The following is a 24,404-nucleotide window of genomic DNA, read 5'->3' as shown; positions in this document are numbered from 1 at the left end:
TCTATGGATGCAGAACAAGGACTGTCTCTGTCTAACTTCCAGACACAAGAAATTCCTCCACTAACTATTCATATATTTGTCTATCTATCTGTCTATCCATCTATCTACATATCACAAATTAGTAAGTCATATAAGACATTTGGCTATTGGTTTTTCTTTTTGTTTCACAGGTAAAAAGGGAGTAAAACACAGAAAATTTAAATTTCCATAGGTGCTGTCTGCATGCTTTTCATCTTGCTAGTTCTGATTTCGTTTATTATTTGTTTGTTTTTGTGCCTACAATAGTAGTTGAAGGTGGATGGAATTCCCTGGGCTAAAGTCTAGTCTTGGTTACATGACTAGGCAAGTCACTTTCCACTGTAGCGGATGGGTTTTCAGGCTTCTTCTAACTTTCGCATTCTGTGGATCTATATTTAGTATAGCTTCATATTGTGGATGGGGCAGCCAGCACATCTGACTCTGAGGTTTTCTCTCTTTAGCAAGGCAGGACTCTGGCTTCTAGAATTGTTCTGCTTAGACTTTCGACTAAATTCGGTCATGATCTGTCTGTGTACTGTTGTGGCATGTGGGTCAGGTCGACCATGATGCCCAGTTGGGCTCTGTTGCTTAGGTTTGGTGTATAGTCATGGACTCAATCGTATTCATGAGGTATAGTCTAGTCCAAGCCCATGATGTTCACTTTGGTAAGTGTTATGTATTTTTCAAATTGTAATCACAGAACACCTGACTTTTTTTCTTCCTCTTCCTCCAAACTGTCCTGTCTTTGAGTACTCTTCTGGGCTGACTTTGGCTATGTGGCCAATGTGAAGGGATTTTGAACACATGTACAAATGAGATAACTTGTGTATCTCCTTAGCGTTTTGCAGCTTCAGTCTAGTACACAATGAACAAGAAATAAACTGTTACTTGTTTTTGTTTTTGAATGATGTTAGAATTTACAGGGACATGCCTACCTAGTCAGTTTCGTTGTCTTGATCATCGATGTATTGATGTGTCCTTTGTCTGTGATGGGGACAAGGACTGTGTTGATGGATCTGATGAAGATAGTTGTGGTAAGTGGATTGCTTTATTTTTATTCATAATTTTTACAAATAATCTCAATGTTTAGTCATTTTGAGCTAATTTCTAATGCTTTTTTTTTTCATTCTTAGTAATCCATTGCACCGCTTCTCAATTCAAATGTGCCAGTGAAGGTCGGTGTATTAGCATTACATATCGTTGTGATGGTGTTTTTGACTGCAGTGACCAATCTGATGAGTTAGACTGTTGTAAGTACCATATTTCTGCATTTAGGCAGAGGAATAATTTCATATTATCTTAAGTTTCCTCTAATTTGTATAAACTGGGGGGACAGCTTAAATTACAAACTATTATCAAAGGAACACAGTGTTAATATACATTAGAGTTGACCAGGTATTTGCAAATAATAACTTAGGGTATAAATGGGCACTTTCCAATAGTCCCTTAGGTAGGTTCAATATTTCTTAGATATTTTTGTTCTCACTATGAATATTTCCTAGGATATCCCAAATTAGTGGGTTTCAAAATTTTGAAGCTTGCTATATATAAAGTTATTTTAATTGTTTTAAATTTTAGTAGCGAGGTTAAATCATGGGGTATGGAGTGGTATTTTATATTGACTTGAATGAATTCATTTTCAGCTATTTTTTGCTGAATACCTGCTAAGATGTTATATGTGGTCTTTGTTCTTAGAGAAATTATATAACATAAGAAATAATGGAAGCAAGGTACACTTTAATAAGGGCCTTAGAAATGATACGGATAAAATTCATTTGGGGTTCACAGAAAAGAAATTCCTTCTAGTCATAGGATTCAAGGAGGACTTGATAGAATATAAATCTTATGTGTTAAATCTATGTATAAAAAGTTAAATAAAATGCTTAATACTTTATAGATATATACAACACCCAGAAATTCGTAGTTACTGGTTTTCCTGTTTCATGTTGAAAACACGGAATTCTTCTGTGATGATTTGTGGTTAAACTGCCAATTGTGACTCACTTGCTGTTGCCTTACAAGGTCCCCGGGAGGAAACTTGGAATTACCCCTGTGAGATAGGGAAGCAAATCTTATCTCTCAATGAGTTGTGGAAAGTTTGCAAAGAATTAAGGATTTACTGTCACCTCTTGTTTTCTTATTGTGTGCTGGTTTCATTGGATGTAGTTCATTTGAGGGAAAATTAACAACATTCAAATATGTGATATTAAACATGAGTTCAAAGTAACAAATTAATGTCAATTTAAGTCCTATTGAAATGTGCTGGTAATTGTTTAATAAAGAGGCAGATAAATTTTATTATTATCCTGTAGTTGAATGAACATTAAAAACACATGAAACAGAATTTTCTTTAGACTCAGGGACAAATCAGACACATAGAAAGATTTTTGTGTACCACAATGTCTGAGAACCCTATGTCGTTCTAGATTTTAATATTAAATTTGTTATGATCATTATAATAAACCTACCTTTGGTCCAAAATAATTTCCTCTGAATCTTGGTATTATATAAAAAGGATTATGAATTACATTCACAAGTGCATCTCTCACGTGCATTTCTCTTAGCAACTAGGCCTCCTGGGATGTGCCACACAGATGAATTTCAGTGCCAAGCAGATGGCGTCTGCATCCCAAAGAGCTGGGAGTGTGATGGGCACCCAGACTGCATCTATGGATCTGATGAGTACCACGGCTGTGCCCCCAAGACTTGCCCTTTAACTCACTTCCTGTGTGATAATGGAAACTGCATCTATAGAGACTGGCTCTGTGATGGGGACAATGACTGCAGGGATATGAGTGATGAGAAGGACTGCCCTACTCAGGCTTTTCACTGTCCCAGTTGGCAATGGCAGTGCCCTGGCCATAGCATCTGTGTGAATCTGAGTGCAGTGTGTGATGGCATCTTTGATTGCCCCAATGGGACAGATGAATCCCCACTTTGCAGTAAGTTTCCTGACTACAATTTAATGGCCATAAATTCATTCTGAGCAGTGACCTTCTATGCATCACCATTGTCTCCATGTAGTTTTCAGGAAGGGATTTCACTTCCTCTGTGAAATCAAATCTGTGTAGGGATAAGTGTCATGGAATTCAAAGAAATCACCACTGGATGCTATTTCTCATTAAATCCTTTGCATTTGGTTCTGTGATTTTACTTTTTTTTTTTTTAGAAAAATGAGACTAAATAAGGCCATTAGATTGTCAAATTAATTTTTGTTTTGGATTGCGGTTCTAAGTTTTTCTAACTTTAATATTTTCTAATTTCAATCAGAACTTGCCACAAAGCAAATGAAGTCCAGGGATTTGTGTTTGCTGTGATTAAAGTCCTGTGATTGGCATGTAATCCTAATTGCTGTCCTTTCTTTCTTTCTTCTTTAATCAATGATCACTCTCAGATGAACCCCAGCCAGGTATGATTGCAAAATATTTTAGATCCTTATGATATTATTTGGATTGTATTTGTGCTGAAAATATTCTAATAATTCTAATTTTCCCCTCTGAAGCATGTTTCGTGTATCGTCTGTTAAAAATAAGTTCGAGTACACATGGGAATAGAGGGCATTTGCATCCCAGGCATTTGAACTGACTTTGGGTGGCTTCAGGCATTGCTGCTGTGGCCCTGAAAGCAAGGACTGATGGCATGTTGGTGGATCTGTGCCCTCTACTGTTCTAATTACCTTCCCCTTTCCATTTACACCCTATCATAGACCTTCCAGCCCTTGATCTTGAATGTCGAAGTCTCATCTTCCATTTCTGTATAGGTAGAAGAATATCAGAAAGAAAGTGGGAAGTAACTTAATTCTCTTTGCGTGCTTTATCAATGACAGTTGTGGTTTTGTTTTTGTTTTGTTGTTTTTTTTGATGTTGGCAGTATTTCCCCAAGTTTCTCTCTTTGCACTAAATGGAATTATAATAGAAGGTTGTAGTGAAAAAAGTGGTTGAAGTCCTGTGATTGTGGAGGAGAGTAAATCTTTAAACAGACATTGACTAGGCTGTGGAGCTCATCCAAGTGAATAGCTGCTCTTAGCTCTAAGGTGGCATAAGACTGTATGACAAATATTACAACAGAGTGAACCAAAAAAAAAAAAGGCAAAGATTTCTGAATTTTTCCCTTTGTGATTTTTCTTTCTTTATTCTAGACCAGGATAGCTGCTCATATTTCAATGGTGGTTGTACTCACCAGTGTGTTCAGGGGCCCTATGGGGCTCAATGCTTATGCCCACCAGGATACTTTCTTGCGAATGACTCTAAGACCTGTGAAGACGTGTCTGAGTGCGATGTCCCAGGCTTTTGTAGTCAGCATTGTTACAATATGAGAGGTTCATTCCGATGCTGGTGTGATAAAGAATACACGTTAGACACTAATGGAAGGACTTGCAAAGTTACAGGTAATAACTGAACTTGAAAGTGAACTACCTCTAGCCAGAGTAACAGCACACTCACGAGTTCAAATGTTGCATGCAGGCATTGGACAATGTTGATGGGTTATGTTACTGGATGGGTTAGGTAACCTCCTTAATTCACAGTTTATTGTGCAGATTAAATAAATTAATATTCATAAAAATCTTGGCATATTTTGGAAAATAGAGGTTAAAATATAAGTAGGTAGATGATTTTTTTATTACTTAAAATATCAATGGCTTTTATATTATTTAAAAATTATTTCTATATCATATTTAAGCATTTTATATAATTGATTGAATTCAGCCAATACTAATACAGTTTCTACTATGTGAAAGTGATTATACTAGGTTTTAAGATGTTGATTTGGCTGCCTCACTTCAAAAGTCACCAAATAAAGAAGATTAAGACAAAATAGTTTCTTTTTCAAGTAGGAGGCTGAATGGTAGACCATCCAGGGGCGGCGGAAGGGTGTGCGCCATGCTAAAACATGGGCATGATTTATTACTAAAAAGGAAGTGAAGAGATACTGAGAGATAATTAGAAATCTCTGCCACAGCTCAATGCCTCAAGCAAAACAAAATATTTAAGACATAATTCTTGCTATCAGGAAGCCCATATTCTAGGAAGGAAGATAAACAAAATTCAAAAGTAAGTACAGAAGTAACAAATAGTAACTGAAAGAATGCAAGTGTCCTTTGCTCTAGATATTTAGGCAAACACTGGAGTATATTCAAGGAAGAAAGATATTTTGGAAAAAGTTTATTTTAAATACTCATGAAAATCAGTTAACTATTAAGATAATGAACCAAGTGATTAAACAATGTTTTTTAGGAATTTGCTTTCCTTAATACTATGGTTTGGAATTATGTCTTCCTTCTGTCATCAAAAGAATTGCATGAAATATTTAAGATATGTTTTAATTGTGGTTGCTCCCAGATTCATTGACATTTTTGCATTTTCTTCTTGGACAGAATCTGAAAGTCTGTTGATACTTGCGGCAAGTCGGAACCAAATTATTGCTGACAATATCACTTCCCAGTTTCACTCTATCTCTTCAATTATCCAGAATGGTTCTCACATTGCAGCTCTTGATTTTGATTCCATCAGTGGCCGTGTCTTTTGGTCTGATGGAGGTCAGGGTAAAATCTGGAGTGCATTTCAAAATGGAACAGATAGAAGAGTAGTAAGTACATTTCTACTGATATATGGTCTTACTAGACCTACTATGTTGGGACTATTACTTTTACTCATCAATGAGAGCAGGTCCTACCTCACCCTGGGTAGTTCTCATTTTTCCTTTTGGGTCACATTGTACCCCAGAGGCTCAGGCCTTCATAATTCCCAATATATGGATGTTTTATATAAGAATGTGACCTCTGAAGGTAGATCCACAATTCTGAATTCCAGGTCACATAATTCAGAGACTTCAGGAAGTCTTTGATGTAACTTTTAAATTTGTTTTTTTTTTCCCCCTAGTGGATGAGAGCAGAGGAAAATGTAGGGGAGTTAAGGGGGTGCTTTTCCTTAGGTTTAATTTCTCAATCTATCTCCCGGAGTTTCAGTTTCTGGACCCTTGATGGTTGTTTCCTCTGCCTCTTAGGACTTTTATTTTGTAATTGTTGGCATTTAATCAATAAAGATATTTTGGAATGTGAATGTTATAAAGTTTCATAGGGTGGCCAATTTAGCGAATGGATAGAGCTTTTGTTCAAATGCAAAAACTTTGAAACCAAATGAAAGTACACACTCACCCAGTGGTAGAGTTATCCCAGAGTATTTAATTCTACAACATGTAGTATTTTTTTGTGGAATGCCCTATGTTGATTTGGTGGAAGACAATGTTTTCCAATCCTTACAAGCAATCATAGGACAAATTTAGTTGTCTTATTCCAGATTTTCATAGAACTTCAGTCTACTCATAAAATTATCTATGTAATTTCAATTTATTCATTCTCCTTAGAATTCACTCTTCATTCACTTTTTTTCTTTAGATACTTAACACTGGTGCCACTCTGACTGAAAGTATGGCGGTAGATTGGGTAGGTCGCAATCTTTATTGGACAGACTATGCTCTGGGAACAATTGAAGTATCTAAACTGGATGGAAGTCACAGGACCGTGCTGATTAGTAATAATGTATCAAATCCAAGGGGATTATCATTAGATCCCAGAATTAGGTAAGAATCTTTTTTTAAAAAATTATATTGCCTTGATGTGTTTATAAGGGAAAAACAATAATAGCATGAAGAGGCTGATAAGTGCTATCTCAAAATTTTAAATGAAACCTTGTTTAAACATTTCTAGAGTCTCTCATGGTTTGCCTCTCCCTTTCCCCCACCATTTCCGCCCTTCTTCTCCCCCTTGTTCCTCCGTTAAGTTCCTCCTAATCCTCCTATACGTGCAAACATATGGTAGTTGTCCTTCTCTGCCTGACTTATTTCGCTCAGCATAACACCCTCAAGGTCCATCCATGTTGCTACACATGGCCAGATTTCATTCTTTCTCATTGCCATGTAGTATTCCATTGTATAGGTAAAGCGCATCTTCTTTTTTTTACAAAAAGTTTATTGTCAAGTTGGTTTCCATATAACACCCAGTGCTCATCCCCACAAGTGCCCTCCTCCATGCCCATCAGTCCTCAGTTTGTTCTCATCAAGATTCTCTCATGTTTTCCCTCTCTCCCTCTCCCCCACCATTTCCCCCCTTCTTTTCCCCCATGGTCCTCCGTTAAGCTCCTCCTAATCCTCCTATAGGAAACCACATCTTCTTGATCCATTCATCAGTTGATGAACACTTAGGCTCTTTCCATGTTTTGGCTATTGAATGCTGATAACAAAGTGAGGACTGATGGGGGAGGAGGGGAGGGGAAGGGGCATGGCGGAGGGCACTTGTGGGGATGAGCACTGGGTGTTATATGGAAACCAACTTGACAATAAACTATTTAAAATAATAAAAATAAAAGTAAAAAAAATAAAAATAAACATTTCTACAGAAATAGTAACCATCCAAGTAGTTATTGGTACCCTTCCTTTATCTGTATAGTCTTTTTCATAAAGTACATAAGAGCAATTGGTTGTTCAATTTAAGAACACATTGATTTATTGGCTTGATAATACAATTATTGAATTGATTGCCATAGAACTATATAATTAGGTCTCAAATGAATGCATGCAGTGGTATTCCATAGATGGGCCAGTTTGCTGTAACATTATACCTCATGGTTATACAACAAAGACAGCAATATTTTCATGCTTTAGTTTCATGTTTATTAGAGCTCCCTTTTATGTCATGAAAGGAAGAGAATTTTTGCCCCCCTGGTCCTAACGAGAAGAAGAAATTCTCACATGTGTTTAAGAAACCTTTGATGGCTTCTTTCCTTAAATTTAGTTAAAATTCTCTAACTAAAATTCTTTTCTGTAGGATTATGAGTTAGACAAATTATGGTTGATGCAATACAGACTTCCTAGATATTATCAAGTATTACACTAGTGAAATTTATGATGAATCTGATGATGAAGAAATTGACTTTCTTATCTTAAAAAATGACAGGGTAGATAAACAAGGCCAGATGGATATTTCTAGATCAACTATTTGTGGTTTGTACAGAAACATGAATAGGCATTGAGACATTTCATTGTCATAATGTACTGCATGTTTTATGAACATCTTATAAACACCCAGATGGCTTATGATTGCATTATGATTATAGTTTTACTTTGTGACACTCAGAGGAAATAATAAACTCTGTATATTCTGAACTAGAGATGATTTATTGTAAGCAGAACATAAATATGATGTTACATTACTGACTTTATATTACTTTATTTACATTATATGACTTAAAATGGCAGTTATTTTCCATATTGAAATATATCCTTTCTTACTGGTAACTAATTTCTTTCCACAGTGACCATTTAATGTTCTGGTCTGACTGGGGCCGTCACCCTCGTATTGAACGAGCCAGCATGGATGGCAGTTTGCGCACTGTCATTGTTCAGGACAAGATTTTCTGGCCCAGTGGCATAACAATTGACTATCCCAACAGATTGCTCTATTTCATAGATTCCTATCTTGATTATATAGACTATTGTGATTATAATGGACAGCATCGGAGGCAGGTGATAGCCAGTGATTTGGTAAGTTGGTATTGATGAAAACTACACTAAACCCACAATAGCGGCTTTGTAGAAAGCAAATAGAGTAACAAGAAAACTAAAGAGATTAGTTTTTGTATCTTAGAAATTACAAGGGCAATCCAGGAAATATCAACAGGAGTGAGGGCCAATCCATCTTTTCTTACTAACAGAAAAAAAATATTTTTATTCTAGTTCATGGTTAGATTGTGCTGTGTTTGGGAAGGATTAGTAGTTTGTGTGATTTAGTTGATCTGTAGAGGCTAATCTGTTTTTTCTATAATTTAAAAAAGTGTGTTAAGCAAAAATTAATAGTTTATATTTAGCTTTCTCAATTAAATCATAGCCTATTATATATTTTGCATTTTTAATTATAATATAATGGATATATAATGCCATATTAGTTTCAGGTGTATAACATACTGAGTCAACAATTCTACTAATATTTAGAAAATTATGCTGAATTTATTTTCACAAGTTAAATGGGAAAATATAAAAAAAAATATATATTGTAGCAAAGAGCCATTATTTAAAATTGCCATTGTGGATAGTTCCATGGCTTTAAGGGACCCTGGCAGGGCCCCTCTCCCTTCAGAAAGTATGCACGTAGGCTCGATCAGATTTATGTGAATCTGTAGTGGCAGAAATAGCACTGGATAAAGAGTAGTGCTAATAGCGGAGGGGGCTAAGACTTGAGAGTAGGGGATCCAGATAAATCAACCATACTTTTTGCACCCCGGTGCTGCTTCCATTTCTAAAATGGATCCCGAGGGTAACAACCAGAGTAAAAATGAAGAGCACGTGACACAAATATGTTGGGAGTGTTTTGAGTGCTGTCGTGGGATAATTCCAGGCCAAGCAGTGTATTTTTTGTCTGTCTCTTCAACAATGACTTCCCTATGTCTTAAATAATGAAATGCTAAAAGATATCCTTTTCTACATTTCTACATTCTACATTTCTACTTGGATTTTTGGCAAAATCTGATCTTTCTCTTTGGCTTCACAGATTCTGCGACATCCTTATGCCATAACAGTCTTTGAAGACTCTGTGTACTGGACTGACCGTTCTATTAATCAGGTTTTGCAAGCCAATAAGTGGCATGGTGGAAACCACTCAGTCATAATTCGCAATCTTCAGCAGCCCCTGGGAATTGTTGCAGTTCATCCTGTGAGACAACCTAACAGTAAGTGATACAGAGACACCTGCCTGGGAATAGCTTAGAAAGAACTTATTCTTATTTGTGCAATATGTTTTCCTTTCTTCTTTACTAACCACCACAGTCCTAACATTTTCATTACATTTATTTATCATAGTCAACTAAAAACTTGTATGTAACAACAGACCTAAATTTTGTCATTATATTCTGCAGTTGACTCCTGTCTCTGTGACAATTTCCAAACCCCAATTTTCTCAGCTAACAAATACCGCATAGACCGGATAGTCCCTTAGAACCATTCTGTGGCGTAAAGGAGCTTTTTCTTAGGACTCATGGCGCCAGTGCCCTCTAGGTGTGCTGCAGCTGTATCCCAAGTTATCCTGGGTGTAGATGTGATGTATTCCACACATCCTAGATGTGTGTATGGCTAGATGATTTAAAAATTTGGTGTTCTCTCTGGTGGGAAGAGGATTAAGTCACTTAATATTTACTTAATCTTCTCCCTTAAAACCCATCACGTTTCAGAATCTGGCCTTCTTCCTTGTTTCTTTGTCCCTTTACTCTTACCATGCTGGACTTCATTTTGGTCCAGAAGCACACCAGGCTACTTCCTACTTCTAAACTTGTACTAGAACACCCCTGGAACACCCCTTCTCCAGATATCTGCTTGAGTGTCTCCTTTATGTCATTTGGGATTCTCTCAAATGCTTCTTGGTGGCCCTTGATCACCCTATCTAAAATAGCCTATCCTTCTCATAATTCATTTGCTCTTTACCTTCATATCCTGAAATTGCAGGATGAGTTTATAAATTTAGTTCTATTTCCCTTTTTTTAAGAATAGCTGCCTCCATGCTTACAGTATTTTCCATGGTTAGCATAGTGCTTACAGCATATGGAAAGTTTTTTTAGTGAATGAATAATGAATAGTTTAATGATCTAATACAATGTATATAATAAGAACATATAAGATCTAGAGGACATCCTTTGAGCCTGGGATGCCCACAGATTCCTTTATTTTAAAAAGCAGAGACACACCAAGATATCAATAGAAAAATTAAAGATTACTATCTAACCAAAATTTGGACAATAGTGGATAAATGTCAAGGTCAGAAAGGGAACATGCACATTTATTTCATTTAATGTAAAAAGATCTCTTTTAGCTCAGGCAAGGAAACACATGTTATTTGGGATTGTATTTCTGTTACTAAGCTTTGGGTTACTCAGTAGCTATTTGTTCATAATCTGGTTATAGACAGGATTAGTCTGTGACCTTGGTGAAGTCATTCCTCCCTCTTATTCCTCTTATGAATTTTGTGTTGAAAGCATGATGATAGAGAAGAGTAAAATAGTTTAGGGAAAAAACCAAACCAACATAGGTAACTTAATCTACTTGTGCCTTTACTGGAAGTCCCTGGGTGGAAAATAACAGTATGGCTATATGCCTACTTCAAAATTTATTTATTTACTTACATTGAGATAAATTTGACATATTATTTTTAGATGCACAACACAATGATTTGTTAAATGTATATATTATGAAATGATCATGACAATAAGATTAGTGAATATCCACCATTATACATAGTTATGACATTGTGTGTGTGTGTGTGTACACACTACATTTTATTTATTAATTCATTCTGTTCACCTTAATATGGGAGGTTTTCCATTAACCAATGTTTTCTTTTCTTTTTCCATTACAGGTGAAAATTCCTGTGCTTCTTCCTCCTGCAGACATCTATGCTTGCTTTCCTCACAGAGGCCACGCCTTTATTCTTGTGTTTGTCCCTCAGGATGGACTCTTTCTTATGATTCTGTGTCTTGCTTGAGAGGTACTGTATGCCCTTTAAGTGTGCCCTGAAGGCAGAGTCTGCCTTGGTTTAGCAGAGTGGTGTAAGCTCTAAGCCACTTGCTCATGGAATGTGTGCTGTGTTCCCTTTGATTCAGCAAGTCTCTTGAGTACATATGCCATATGAGGTGATTTAATTGAGCACCTCAGTTGTAATATAGTTTCTGTATATAAAGCTCTTATTATGTGTGCATGTGATTCATGTTTTCTCTTACCTGGTTATAGTTAGACAAGTGGTGATAATGGAAACCTCCCAATTCTGCAGTTAAGGAGTAAGAATTTTTAACACTTGAGTATGGCTTCCTTCTCTCATTTGTATTGTTGTAACTAATAGTGATGAGTGTTCTAGCATAGGCCTTCTGATCCCAATTTCAGTAACTTTAATATTTGGTATTTTAGAAATGAAAGTTTTCTTTGTATGAAAGATTGTTAAGTGATTATTTGAGCAATTTGATCTTCATCTCATCCAAGATACTTTACTGTGTTGATAGAAATGTATGTGGACAATTATTATTATTAGGGAGTGAGAACAAAAGGGAAAGATACAGTCAATACACAAAACAGATTTCTTCTGGAATATGTAAAATATATAAAATAAAGTGTTTTTAATGTTTATAGAGATAGTGTGTGTGAGCAGAGAATGGGCAGAGAGAGAAAGAGAGAGAGAGGTACGGGGTGGGGAGAACCCCAAGAAGGCTTAATGCTGTCAACGCAGAGCACAAAGTGGGGCAAAATCATGACCTGAGCCTAAAAGAAGAGTTGGATGTTCAACTGACTGATTCATCCAGTTGCCTCCAATAATAATCTTTTTAAAAATATTTACCTTTGCTTAAAAATCTAGAGAGTTATTCTAAATTTAAGCTCTTTGAATTTAGTTCGTGAATATTTTGGTACTGACAAAAGTGGTTGCAGAAAGTTAAAATATTTAATGATACAAAATCCTTAAGCTAAGAGAAAACAGAATCTTAATCTAGAGGGAAAGTTATTATTCAAGTGGAAAATTTTTGCTGAATCCAGGAAATTAATGGTGTTTACAGATTTTGCAGATGTAGGCTTCCTGAAAATTGAATTCCATCTAGGTATAATATTTTGCAATGATACTTTCATGATGAAAGATTTTAATTATTGGTAGTGCTTACAAAGGGATTGGCATTTGCCATTTTTCTTCAGAGACTTATTATGCACCTAATCCTTGTTGACACTGTTTAATTTAGTGTGTCCTCAGAGTCTCTCAGCAGAAGATTAAACTGGGCTGCAGACATTTTGGATACAAAGCATTCTTTCACCATGCCAAGGTTGTTGAACTGTGCATTGGGGATTGGTGTAATCAATATTACTATCTGATGGTGATTGATATCTAAATAGTAGCTTTTGTTATTTCACAAATAATTCCACTAGTGGTTTTCCATTGATTGACTTTACTAGGGTGGAACTTTTTTAGCACTGTTCAACTGATTTCTGAGTACCACTTGGGGGGTAACTGAATGCCAATATATGTTAACGAAGAAAAAGAGGTGCACATTATTTTCTCAATCAGAAGTTTAGAAGCTTGTTAACATTTATAGATGAAAACATTTTACTTGATTTACGGGTTACATAGCTTTTAAAATATTGTTTACTAAGTGTCTGGAATATCTTTGGAACTGCTGATGCGATAAGGTTAAGTGAAAAGCAGATACTGTTCACTACTGGCCATGTAAAAATATGCATTAAAAAGACCTGGAAGAGAACACACATAAGCGCCAATAGTGGTTACAGTTGAGTAAGGGAATTATGAGATATTTCTTTTTTCCTAATTTTATGACATAAAATTTTAAGCCAAGAACTTTTTCTGTATGAAATAGCTTTTTATTCTTTCAAAAATATGTTCTCCACCTCCACAATGCCAAAAACAAATGAACAAGAACCAAAAAAGCAAACCAAAACATTGCTCCAGCATCTTCTACAATAAACAACCTCCAATCCAAAATAGGCTTCCGCTTCATTGTGAGAGAGACAGAAGGCAATCGTCTCAGTCATTAAGTGCCACATAAGAAGAACACACTCCTTGCACACACTGTTAGAAAGCTTGAGGTGCTGATCAGTTAGTGCAAAGTCTGAGTTAAGGAGAACCTAACTAGGAAGTAGTAAACATTGCTCTTCAATTACAACATAAACTTCTCATTACCAGCTGCTTTCTCTTTACCTCTCTGCCCTGCTAAGACGAATCTTAATGGGATCATGATATAAAGAATAAATATAAATATACGATTTTTAACTTCAAAAGACTTGAGTTTCTTTTATAGTTTATTGTCCAGTTGGTTTCCATATAATACCCAGTGCTCATCCCAACAAGTGCCCTCCTCCATGCCCATCACCTCCCTTCCCCTATCCCACACTCCCTCTCAGCCCTCAGTTTGTTTTCAGCATTTAAGAGTCTCTCATGGTTTGCCTCCTTCCCTCTCCCCAACTATTTTTCCCCTTCTTCTCCCACTTCATCCTCCGTTAACTTCTTCCTAATCCACCTATATGTGCAAACATATGGTATCTGTCCTTTGCCTGACTTATTTCGCTCAGCATAACACCCTCTAGTTCCATCCATGTTGCTACAAATGGCCAAATTTCATTTTTTGAGACATACTATGTTAAGATGTCTTAAAATATCACCTCCTTCTGAACTGCCTTGTTCTATAGACTCAAAGTTCCTTGCAGATTAAGCCTCCACCTGATTCATTGATATTTGTTCGTTGCCTGTGGCACATACTAGCACTCAGGAAATTTTCAGTGAAGCCCTCCAATATTCTTTCTTGCTCCTTCTTCATTCCTGTGTTTTCCACCTATTTATTCCTTTATGGCTGTATTGTGTCATCAAATCGCTCCTTTTTTCTTTCCCACAGAGCACTTTTCATGCACTCTCTCTGGCATCATCCTTTGCCTAGGCTCTCACTTTCTGCTAGTGTAGCACTAAATGACTCCCACTCTCTGGTTCATTGCCCATAAATGTTCACTAGTGGTAAGCCCTCTCCAATATACCTGATCAGATCAAGGGCCTGAGACATTGCCTGACAAAGAAATAGAGGCCGAAGGAGTAGAGCTGGGTAGGACTTGAGAGAAGTGCTTCTGGGAAGAATCAAGAAAGCCCATGTTTGATGGATGAGAAATGCAGTTCTTTCGTCCCTAAACAGTGCTTTATTGAGAATTCCTCCAATTAAGCAAAAAGAAAATTACACATTAAAAAGAGCATTGTTAGGTTTTGAGTCAGTAAAATTTACAATTTATCCTGTGAAATTGGGGAATTTTCTTGTTTTTACTGCACCAGTGAACACTTACAATGTATAATCAATAATTAAACATCTCATTATAATTTCAAGGTACATCTAAACTCTTAATATAGCTTACACATTTTATTACTGCATGTTAAATCAAATGAATTGAGTGGTAATTTGATATTCAAGAACTAGTACCCAGCCTTCACTTTGTGTAGTGATTAAGAACATAAGTTTTGGAGTCTGAGGACCTGGCTGTGTGACTTTGGTTAAATGGCTTAATTTCTTTGTGCCTCATTTGAGAACTGGGGGTGGGGATGGCTAACAAGAGGCTTCAGGGAGATAAATTAAGTGAATGAATATTTAGTGCATACTATGTGGCCCTTATTCTCAATAAATAGGGGCAATTATTATGGCTATTTCATTTGTTCAGAAGAGAGGCGATGTGGAGCAGTTGGGAGAGGACAGATGAATCTCACTAGCCCTGGCAAGTTTCATTGGCCTTAGTTGAAAACCTCTTCACAGATTTAATGGAAAGAGTAAATGCTGTATATTGTAGCACTTTGTAAAATATAAAGCATTAATAGTTGCATTATTTGCTTTAAATTTTTACTCAGTTTATAAATGTTAGGTAATTTTTAGTAACTGAAATGACAGGAAAAAGGAAAAGTTAATGAGATGTTAAAATAAGTTAAGAAGTTAAGAGCCAGGGGCAACTGGGTAGCTCAGTCAGTTGGGCATCTGACTCTTGATTTTGTCTCAGGTCATGATCTCAAGGTTTGTGAGACTGAGTCCTATGTTGGGCTCTGTGCTGACAGCAAAGAGCCTGCTTGGGATCCTCTCTCTCGCTCTCTCTCTGCTCTCCTCCACTCACATTTTCTTTCTCTCAATAAATAAATAAACTTTAAAAATACATTGAACACTGAAAAGTGTCCAGGTTATAAAAATAATGAAAACATCATTTTTAGTAGATGAAAATTATGCAGTGAATAATCATTTTCTATTTTGCTTAATATGGGGTATATGTTATATATATATATATATATATGTCTTCATAACACAAAACTCACATTCCAGTTTTCCTTTTATGAGAGAATTATAAATACATCTTTACTCTTGATTTCCTCATTTTAGATTTTTTTTGTTTTTTGTTTTTTGTTTTTTGGATAAAGGCATTATCTGTGAAAAAGAACCCTTAGACCAGAGAAGAGGAGACAGATGGCCAGAGAGTATCGATGTCTTTTGCACTGAGTGGGGATTAGGGATCTTGGTCATCAGTTCTGGTCCCTAGCCAGGCCAGCAAGTCTCCAATCTGAGAAAAGGCATCAGACTATCAAACCTGAGTGGCCAGAGTCCATATTTGAAGCTTATAAACCAACTTCTAGTATGACTTTGTGCTTTCCTATGGGCTGAAGATGTGTGGATTATTTACTGAAGTATTTTGCTTTTACAGTGGTTGGCTTTGTCTTGTGAATAAACCTTGGAACCTGCTTAGTAAAAAAAAAAAAAGCAGGAAAAAGGAAAAGGACCTTTTATTATCTATTAAGGAGGTTAAGTGAATTGATAATTTGAATAAGGTATTTTGAGAATGTTTAAGTTGCAAAATGCAGATACTTTTGAGAACTTTAGAAGACACTATTTACACTTTGACTTATGCATCCATCCATTTATTTGTTTATGTGGTCATTCATTTAGTTAGCAAGCATTTATTTGGCAACTATTACCTGCAAGGTTCTGGGACAGAATCGTGAGTAAATCAGACGTAGTCACTACCTTTTTGGAATTAGAATCTAGTGTGGAAGACAGCCATTGATCAAAAAACAATTGGGGAGATTATAAATTGGACTTTATTTAGTAATTAAAATTCACCTCTAATAAACACCAGGCCACACTTGGTAGTGTTTTTATTTTTTGAGCACACTTAAGACTAATAAATTGCCATTCACCAAGAATAGTCTATATGTTTTCTTTCTCTTTTTAAATTCAGTATTAGTTAGGTTTATCTATGTGTAGAATGTGACATTTAACAAACACGGACGCTTTATCAGTGTAAGTAACTAATTCATGAAGAGCAAGGTAAATACTGATCTTCCTTGGGAAAGTCCAGAAGTGTTTCTCGGGTTGGAGGTTTGGTGACCTAGCAACCTGTTGAAATCCAATCAAAGGCCCTGGATTGTCTGATGAAATATGTATCATGTATGGTATTTATTGCCGCAAAGCTTTCAATGGCATTTTGTCCTATGAGATGGTAACAATCCACTGCTTTCCATTACTCTAAATGTCTGGGAATAGTAGGATATAATTTTGACTGATATCTGCTATTTTCACAGATGATCGACCTTTCTTAGTAACTGTAAGATACAGTATAATTTTTGGATTCTTCCTCAATCCCGAGGTGAAGAGCAATGATGCTATGGTTCCCATAGCAGGGATAATGAACGGTTATGATGTTGAATTTGATTATTCAGAGCAGTTCATCTATTGGGTTGAGAATCCAGTAAGTGTTGAATAACATTCAAAGTATATAACTTGTTTTCAAAGAGCCTACCTACACTAATGCCTTCTTATAAGCAAACTTTTGCTGGGTGGATAAAAGGGAAATGGTCCAGAAATAAATTAATTTACTACTAAGCTTTTTTTGATTCAGCAAAGGATGTAAATAGGAGGCTGACCTGGAGCAGAGTAGATAATAAGCACATTTAAGCTTTTGGATTTTATTCATTTATTCATTCAGCAAGTAATTATTAAGTGCCTACTATTTGTTCTGCACCAAACTAGCTACTCCCAACTGTAGAAAATACACCAAGAAGTGGTAACAAAGATTGCTCTTAAGGAGTTTTGAGCTAATAGAAGATACTAGATGATCATAAAAATGATCATCATTCAAGACAAGAAGCAATAGTTCTCTGAAGGAATTCCAGGAAAGCATTTGATGTGGCTGCTGGGATCTTCATCAGCACCTTTTCCTCCAGGGTAAAAAGAGCCCTCCTTCAGTTCCCTTTCGGTTGGAGCTCACCCTTTAGAGGAGAAAGCTCTGAGGAGGGAAGGGGCAAAGAGATTACAAATGAGGAAGAGAGGGATGATCTTTGTGTTTGAGGCTTGTGACCTCTATGTACAATATGCTTCTGGCCTTCTGATTTTCATTTATGAGATGGGTTATTTTTATGACTATGGCCTGTGGTAGTTAAGAAATAAATCTCCGTAGCCAATATCAGAGGCAACCCGAATGATATGTCTTGCATTGTGCTCTGACACACTTAAAAATAATTTTTTAATGACATATTGAAGTGTTGCTGGTGTTAGTATTATACGCAGTGAGCCCACCCAATGGCGTTGAACCTTTGCCTTTCCTCCAGGTGTGAGGGGTGTTCAGGAAATATAGCAGCAGGCAATGGTGAAGAACATGCTTCCTTGTAGAACCTGTGGTCTTCTTTGAAACAGCTCACCTCTCCTTGTCCTTCTTTCCAGGGTGAAATTCACAGAGTGAAGATAGATGGCACCAACAGGACAGTATTAGTTTCTCTGTCTAGGTTGGGTTCTTCCATGAGCCTGGCCTTGGATTGGATATCAAAAAACTTATATTATACCAATCCTGCTACTCTGTCAATTGAGGTAATGATTCCATAATACTAGCTACACAAACACTAGTTTTTGATGCATGTATAATCTATTCTCAGGAAATGGTCTCATTGATTTTTGAAATTATTTTTAAGCAGAAGCAAAAGAGTAGCTATCGATATTAACTAGAAGTCTTAGAAGCAAAAGAGTAAAAGCACCTTAGAAATAAATTATTGGAACTTTCTACTGCCCTATTTTGTTTTCTTTCTAAGCATTAATACTAACTTTTTTATATAAAAGGATTTTAGATAATTTGTAAAAATAGTTTAAATAGGAATTCAGCATTAGGCATGGAAGAATATAATAGGCAGGAGATTTCCGCTATCTTTCTTCATCAAGTCTGTAATGCTATTTCAGTCCCAAACCAAACTGATAGGTTACCTGTGTTCTAAGATGGAAATCTTTCTATGGCTCCAATACAGATTTTCTAACAGTGAAACAGAAAGTAGAAACTTGATTCTAAATCCTTTGATACTTTTCCTCGGTGCGATAAGTGTTCTTTTTACTCTAATTCCCAGAAGAAATTCTAGATGAGACACAGGTATGCAATCACATGACGCAAATCAAAGGTAATTCAACTAGTATTGGTTTGTTACCATTCTGGGACAAGGTTATTAATCCATAATAATTTTGAAAGTGAAAATTTCTAAAGCAAAGGGAGGGTCTTGTGGGAAGGGCAGTTAGGACTATGTGAGGCGCCAGCTCTACAGGGTATTCAGAAAGGGAGATGCTGAAGGTGAGGAAGGCACGTAGCAGCTAAGTGGTGAAGTTTGAGCAGATTGGTCAGAACATTGGTTATAGTGTACAAAAGTCTTCTACAAATAGGATCTCTTTTAATCCTCTCAACATTCCCAAGGGCAAACAACACAATTAAGAGAGGAATTTGCAATTTGCACAAATGCTAACTTCCCAGTTTTCTCAAGCCATGTAAAATCATCAGCTCTTAACATGAGGGGATTCTTGAAGGCCCATCTGGTTCAAACCCTTTGTTATTTAGATAAGCTCCTGAATTTTACATAATTTTAGAAATTGGCTTAAACAGTCAGCTTCACTGCCTTGATTCCCAGGAAGTGTTCTGACTTTGCCTTGTTATAAATGATAATTCTAGCAGTCCAGCCTGCTTTAACCCCCTTTGACAGTGACAAAAGGTGATTTTTCATAATCTCAACTAAAAATATCACTCTCCCGTCAAAACATTGGCACAATTGACTGACTGCCGAAAACCCTTAATTCCAAACACAGCTCTAGTGTCTGCTTGGCACAGGGCTGTCTTCATTCTGAATGACAATGAATATGTTCTTACTCTGTCTTTTGGTCTCTTGCTTTGTAAACAGAGGTCTTCCTTTGTACACTGATTGTTTTCCAAAAGCAGAGGACATGTTTCCTCCATAAGTATTAGGTACAATGACAAGGCACCCACTTGATGGATAACTGAGTGCGTGAGTGTGCACAAATGTGTATCTTGGTAAGGCCACTGTAATCATATAAACGTAAAGTTTGTAACTGTGCCCCAATGCAGTCAGGCACAGAAGAAAGATAATTTTCTTTGGAGTCGAAAGACCTGCTTTGAGTCTGGCTCATTCATTGAACAAATGCTAGTAAATGGATCTGTCCTATTGTTAGTCCTGGATATTCAAAGATGAGTAAAATATTTTTTTCTGCTTTTAAGTAGTTCACTCTCTGAGAGCTAGACATAAAAACAAATAGCTTTCTTCCAGTGTGCTAAGTGTGATATGAGCCGTGACTATAAAGTGTTTTGTGACTAGGGGCAGAAGTGAAAGTGTTGGGGGGAGAATGAATGGCAGGAGAATCAGTGACTTGTGAGCTGCCTCTTGAAAGAGAGCCAATATTTATGGCTGCCAAGTGAAGAAGTAGGGAAAAGACATCCTGGCAGAGGAAAGCACTTGATAAAGACTCTGAGACTTGAAAATGCATTTTGTCATTGAGGACAGCACTGTATTTCCTCTACTCACAGGATATTTGATACTGAACAAATTACTTAACTTTTCTGAGCCTCAGCTTCTGTATCTGAAAAATGGGATTATATCTCAGTAACTAAAAGTACTTCTCGACACTAAGGTATCCTGTGACTATAAAGAGTCCTTTCCCCCTTTTCCACAGACAGCCTATGAAAATAATGATCCAAAAGTAAATTGTCCTGTGTGTGTGTGTGTGTGTGTGTTTTAATTGTTTTTCTCCTTTGGTGATATCAGTGGTGACTTAGGTGAATGTTATATTGCTTAAGGGCACAGAAATACTGTTCACATACTGTTTACCTGAATAATATCCTTTCAGAATAAGAGTTACTCCTATTTAATTCAAATTTGAAAATAAGACAAATACTGAATAAGTGTTTTCCACTAGGGGTAGCTGTGTGCCCATTCAATTTTGCTGCTGCAAAGAAGTGTACAGAATAATTGTGTGAGAGAGAACTTGATATATCCTAAATAAAGGAAAATAACTTTCCTTTGAAATAAAGAGATCCTTAAGCTTAAGAAAAGGAGAGAAATTTTGGTGGAAAGAGGCAAATTTTAAAAAAAGAAAGACACCAGACAGGAGAGAGGAAAATTTAGAGAGAAGAGTGAGGGATTAAAGAGGGGTGTGTGTGTGTGTGTGTGTGTGTGGTAGGAAGAGAAGGAGAGAGGAAAAAAATACATAAAGAGACAGAATGAGGGAAAAGATAGAAACATAAAGACCATGGGTCTGTGGGTGGCTCAATCAGTGACTCTTGATTTCAGCGCAGATCATGAGATTGAGCCTGGGTGTGGAGTTTGCTTAACATTCTCTTTCTCCTTTGCCCTTCCCCTGTTCATGTGTTCTCTCTCTCTCTCTCTCAAAACCAAAACCAAAACCAAACACTGATACACAATCTATTTGCATTAAAAAGCACTTTATAGAAAAGCCTTTGTGTAAATAAACAATCAATATATATTTTCTCATTTCTTACTAGGTGTTTCTCCTCTCAAACTGTTTCAAGTACAGATTAGAATAGCCTTGTTCCTATAAGAAACTACTTATAGTCTAGTAATACATATTTTTTGTGATGTTTCAGAATACTATTGACATCAGTTTTAGCAATTATAGCAGTAATAATTAAAAATGGGCAATTTCAAGATAGCCACTAAATGTCCATAGGCCTCTTTCATCATCTGTAATGTGGGTATCTATCTCACATCACAGTTGTGAGGATTCAATCCAACAATGTTTAGTATAATGCCTGCTGCATAATAAATATTCAATAAATGGATCAATAAACAAAATAGGATACACTCTTGTACTAGGTGCTGTGTTAAATGCTTTACATGTATTATCTCTTAGTTCTATGCACAATATGCAATTATCATCCACACTTCATTAATAAATCAAGTTCAGACAGGTGAATTTACTTGTCTCAATCAGATCTAAATGGGCAAGGATTTGAACTCTTTTGCTTTAACTTAGGCTGTTAACTTGGGCACAGAATTCACTTTAGCTCTGAGGAAATTTGGACTGGTTGGTCAGTGATGGGTGACTTGGCCAAGTCACTGGGTTGCAGGAGACCTGTGGGGTTTCCACTGGTCTTCCAGAATTTTCCTGTATCTTTTTCTGAAGGCATGTTAGTAGCTTCTATGAGGCAGTGATTCTGTATGTTCACCCATTTGAATTCATCTCTTATCCATAGGAATTTGAGAGGTGATTTTGCTTTTCTTACTCATTTTCTATTGAGCTGATTTCCTCATAGCCCTAAAATGCAATTAGGGATTATCTGAATCTCCACAAACCCTCCCATTCATCTCTAATTGGGCTTTGGAATTTGTGTGTGTAAGTTCTCCTTCATCTCAGCCTTCTTTGTTTCCCCTTTTGAAACTCAGTTTTAATAAGTGACTTTATGCTATAGGTTTTGAAACTCCGGGGAGATGTCAGATACAGAAAAACCCTGATGACCAACGACGGGACGGCTCTTGGAGTTGGTATGCCAGTTGGCATAACAGTTGACCCTGCTAACGGGTGAGTGTTCATAAATGACACATGTGCTCTATGTAGCACCATTCTTGTTAAAGTTGTGACCTGATAAAATGGAAGATTTCAAACTTAGGGCCTTTTCTGATTTCATATGCCAACCTTTTGAAAAATACAGATCTCAGTGAGAAATAGAAACAGCTCCAGTTGTTATCTAACATAAAGGATGTAAATACGTGTTTTGTTCTATGTTCTTTAAATTAGCAACAGTAATTTTAGTCATTTAAAAATTGAATTATAGCAATTAAGAATACAGTCTGATTTTGAGTGAGTGTGGAAAGGTTTAAGGAGCTAGATAACATCTGAAATTGAACTTGAGAAGATTTCCTATGGGTGGAGAAAGGGTTTGGTACTTGAGGCCAAGAGAGCAGGAAGGCGCAGAAGCATCACGGCAATTAGCATGACTGTGTAAAGGGCTGAAGCCAGAGGCATAGAGGTCAGTGATAGTTGACAAGATGGAAGCTAAAGGTATTTGGGGAAAAATCCTGAAAGGACTTTAATGTCATCTTGCTAAGGAGTTGCACTTTTTTCTTTTGAGAAAGAAAGAGTCAGCTGGGATTTTGGAGGAAGAGAATGATAGAATCAAATTTTTATTTCAGAAAGATGGGTCAGGCTCAGAGTGGAAGAGGCCAGGGGCAGGGAGACCAATTAGGAGAAAGTGTTCAGGTGGGGAGGAGAGTTCTCAGCTAAGATGAGGTAGCTTACATTTTTAAGGAACTCAGAATTCACAAGAGACTTGAGTTTGTCCAGCAAACTTTTGATAGCCCAGAATTTGAGAAAAGAAAGAAAATTATGACAGGAACTTGGGTCTAGTTGTTAGCAAGGTAGGCACAATGGGAGATGAAGAGAATAAATAAGGATGTTGCTAAAACAGTTATGTATGTGGTGCAGGCAGAGATCGACTGAAGTTTTGGAAGCTCAGGCAAGTTTTAAGGTTGAACTGACTCAGGAAGAGATTGGAGTGTTTAGTTGAAGCAGAGAATGTCAGAGCTTGAGAACTTAGCAGTAGGGAAGTTTAGACTTGAAGATGAGCCTCATGCTAAGAGGTATGCAAATAAAGATCAGAATGAAGGGGTTTGAAGACTTGTGGGGAAAGAGTGTAAGAGGATTGTCTCATGGGGCTATGGCAGCAGTTGAGATAGAAAGGAATGGAAACTTAGATTCAAATCTAGAAGCTATGTCTCCAGTGGAAATAGAAAGCAACCCGTCATATATTTTAATGAAATTTTGTATATCATGGATTTGGCAATTCTGTGTGGCAATTAGCGTTTGTGTGTAATATTTTTTTCATCACAGAAATCAGAAGAGAAAGTAGCTGGTCTTGTGCTAGATGATGCTTTGGAGAATTAGATAGCAGGCCTGAGAGGTGAGCAGGGAGGTACTTGAACAACTTTTACATCAGCTTTGTCCTTCCCAGGGCACTGCACAGTACGTGATTCTTTGAAAGGGATTGACCATTGATGTAGGCTCTTTCTTAGTCAGTCACAACATAAGCTTCCAACTTGTCTGACCAAGGTAAAATATCCCCTACCAATGTAAGGTGCTAGCATCCTACCCCAAAAAGAATTAGGATAGAACACTGGTTAAGTACATCACCACATTGTATGTCACAAGATATTAATGATTCAGACTTCCTCCATTGACTTGTGCACATCTTAAGGGCAATAAATAACTTTTTTTTCATTTAAATATTTAATGAAACTGTTTTATTAAATGCCGGTGTTGTTTCATGGTTGTAGGAAACTGTACTGGTCGGACCAAGGAACGGACAGTGGTGTTCCTGCCAAGATTGCAAGTGCTAACATGGATGGCACATTTCCAAAAGTTCTCTTCACTGGGAACCTTGAACACGTGGAGCTTATCACCCTTGATATTACAGAGCAGAAACTCTATTGGGCTGTCACCAGCACGGGAGTGGTATGCACAGCCTACTGGTCTTTATTGCTGAGCTTGTATAGCTGATACTGATTGTTCCTTGTGTGG

At 36.8% G+C, this 24,404-nt stretch overlaps 1 protein-coding gene across 1 annotated transcript in view; it reads left to right on the top strand.

Annotated features, from left to right (window-relative positions):
• Positions 1–24,404, top strand: part of LRP2 (LDL receptor related protein 2) — a 195,441-nt gene that overhangs the window by 96,498 nt on the left and 74,539 nt on the right. The window contains exons 23-35 of the mRNA XM_077751078.1: positions 933–1,052; positions 1,152–1,268; positions 2,583–2,960; positions 4,157–4,405; positions 5,393–5,604; positions 6,413–6,597; positions 8,328–8,556; positions 9,560–9,737; positions 11,414–11,542; positions 17,135–17,301; positions 18,273–18,416; positions 22,300–22,409; positions 24,161–24,338. Of these exons, the coding sequence (XP_077607204.1) occupies positions 933–1,052; positions 1,152–1,268; positions 2,583–2,960; positions 4,157–4,405; positions 5,393–5,604; positions 6,413–6,597; positions 8,328–8,556; positions 9,560–9,737; positions 11,414–11,542; positions 17,135–17,301; positions 18,273–18,416; positions 22,300–22,409; positions 24,161–24,338 (2,396 nt within the window). The remainder of the gene's footprint in view (positions 1–932; positions 1,053–1,151; positions 1,269–2,582; positions 2,961–4,156; positions 4,406–5,392; positions 5,605–6,412; positions 6,598–8,327; positions 8,557–9,559; positions 9,738–11,413; positions 11,543–17,134; positions 17,302–18,272; positions 18,417–22,299; positions 22,410–24,160; positions 24,339–24,404) is intronic.

Source organism: Crocuta crocuta, unplaced genomic scaffold (genome assembly GCF_008692635.1).
Source record: "Crocuta crocuta isolate KB4526 unplaced genomic scaffold, BGI_CrCroc_1.0 scaffold219, whole genome shotgun sequence".
Classification (NCBI taxonomy): Eukaryota; Metazoa; Chordata; class Mammalia; order Carnivora; family Hyaenidae; genus Crocuta; species Crocuta crocuta.
Note: the sequence above shows the minus strand (reverse complement) of the source record. Positions and strands in the feature narration are given on the sequence as shown.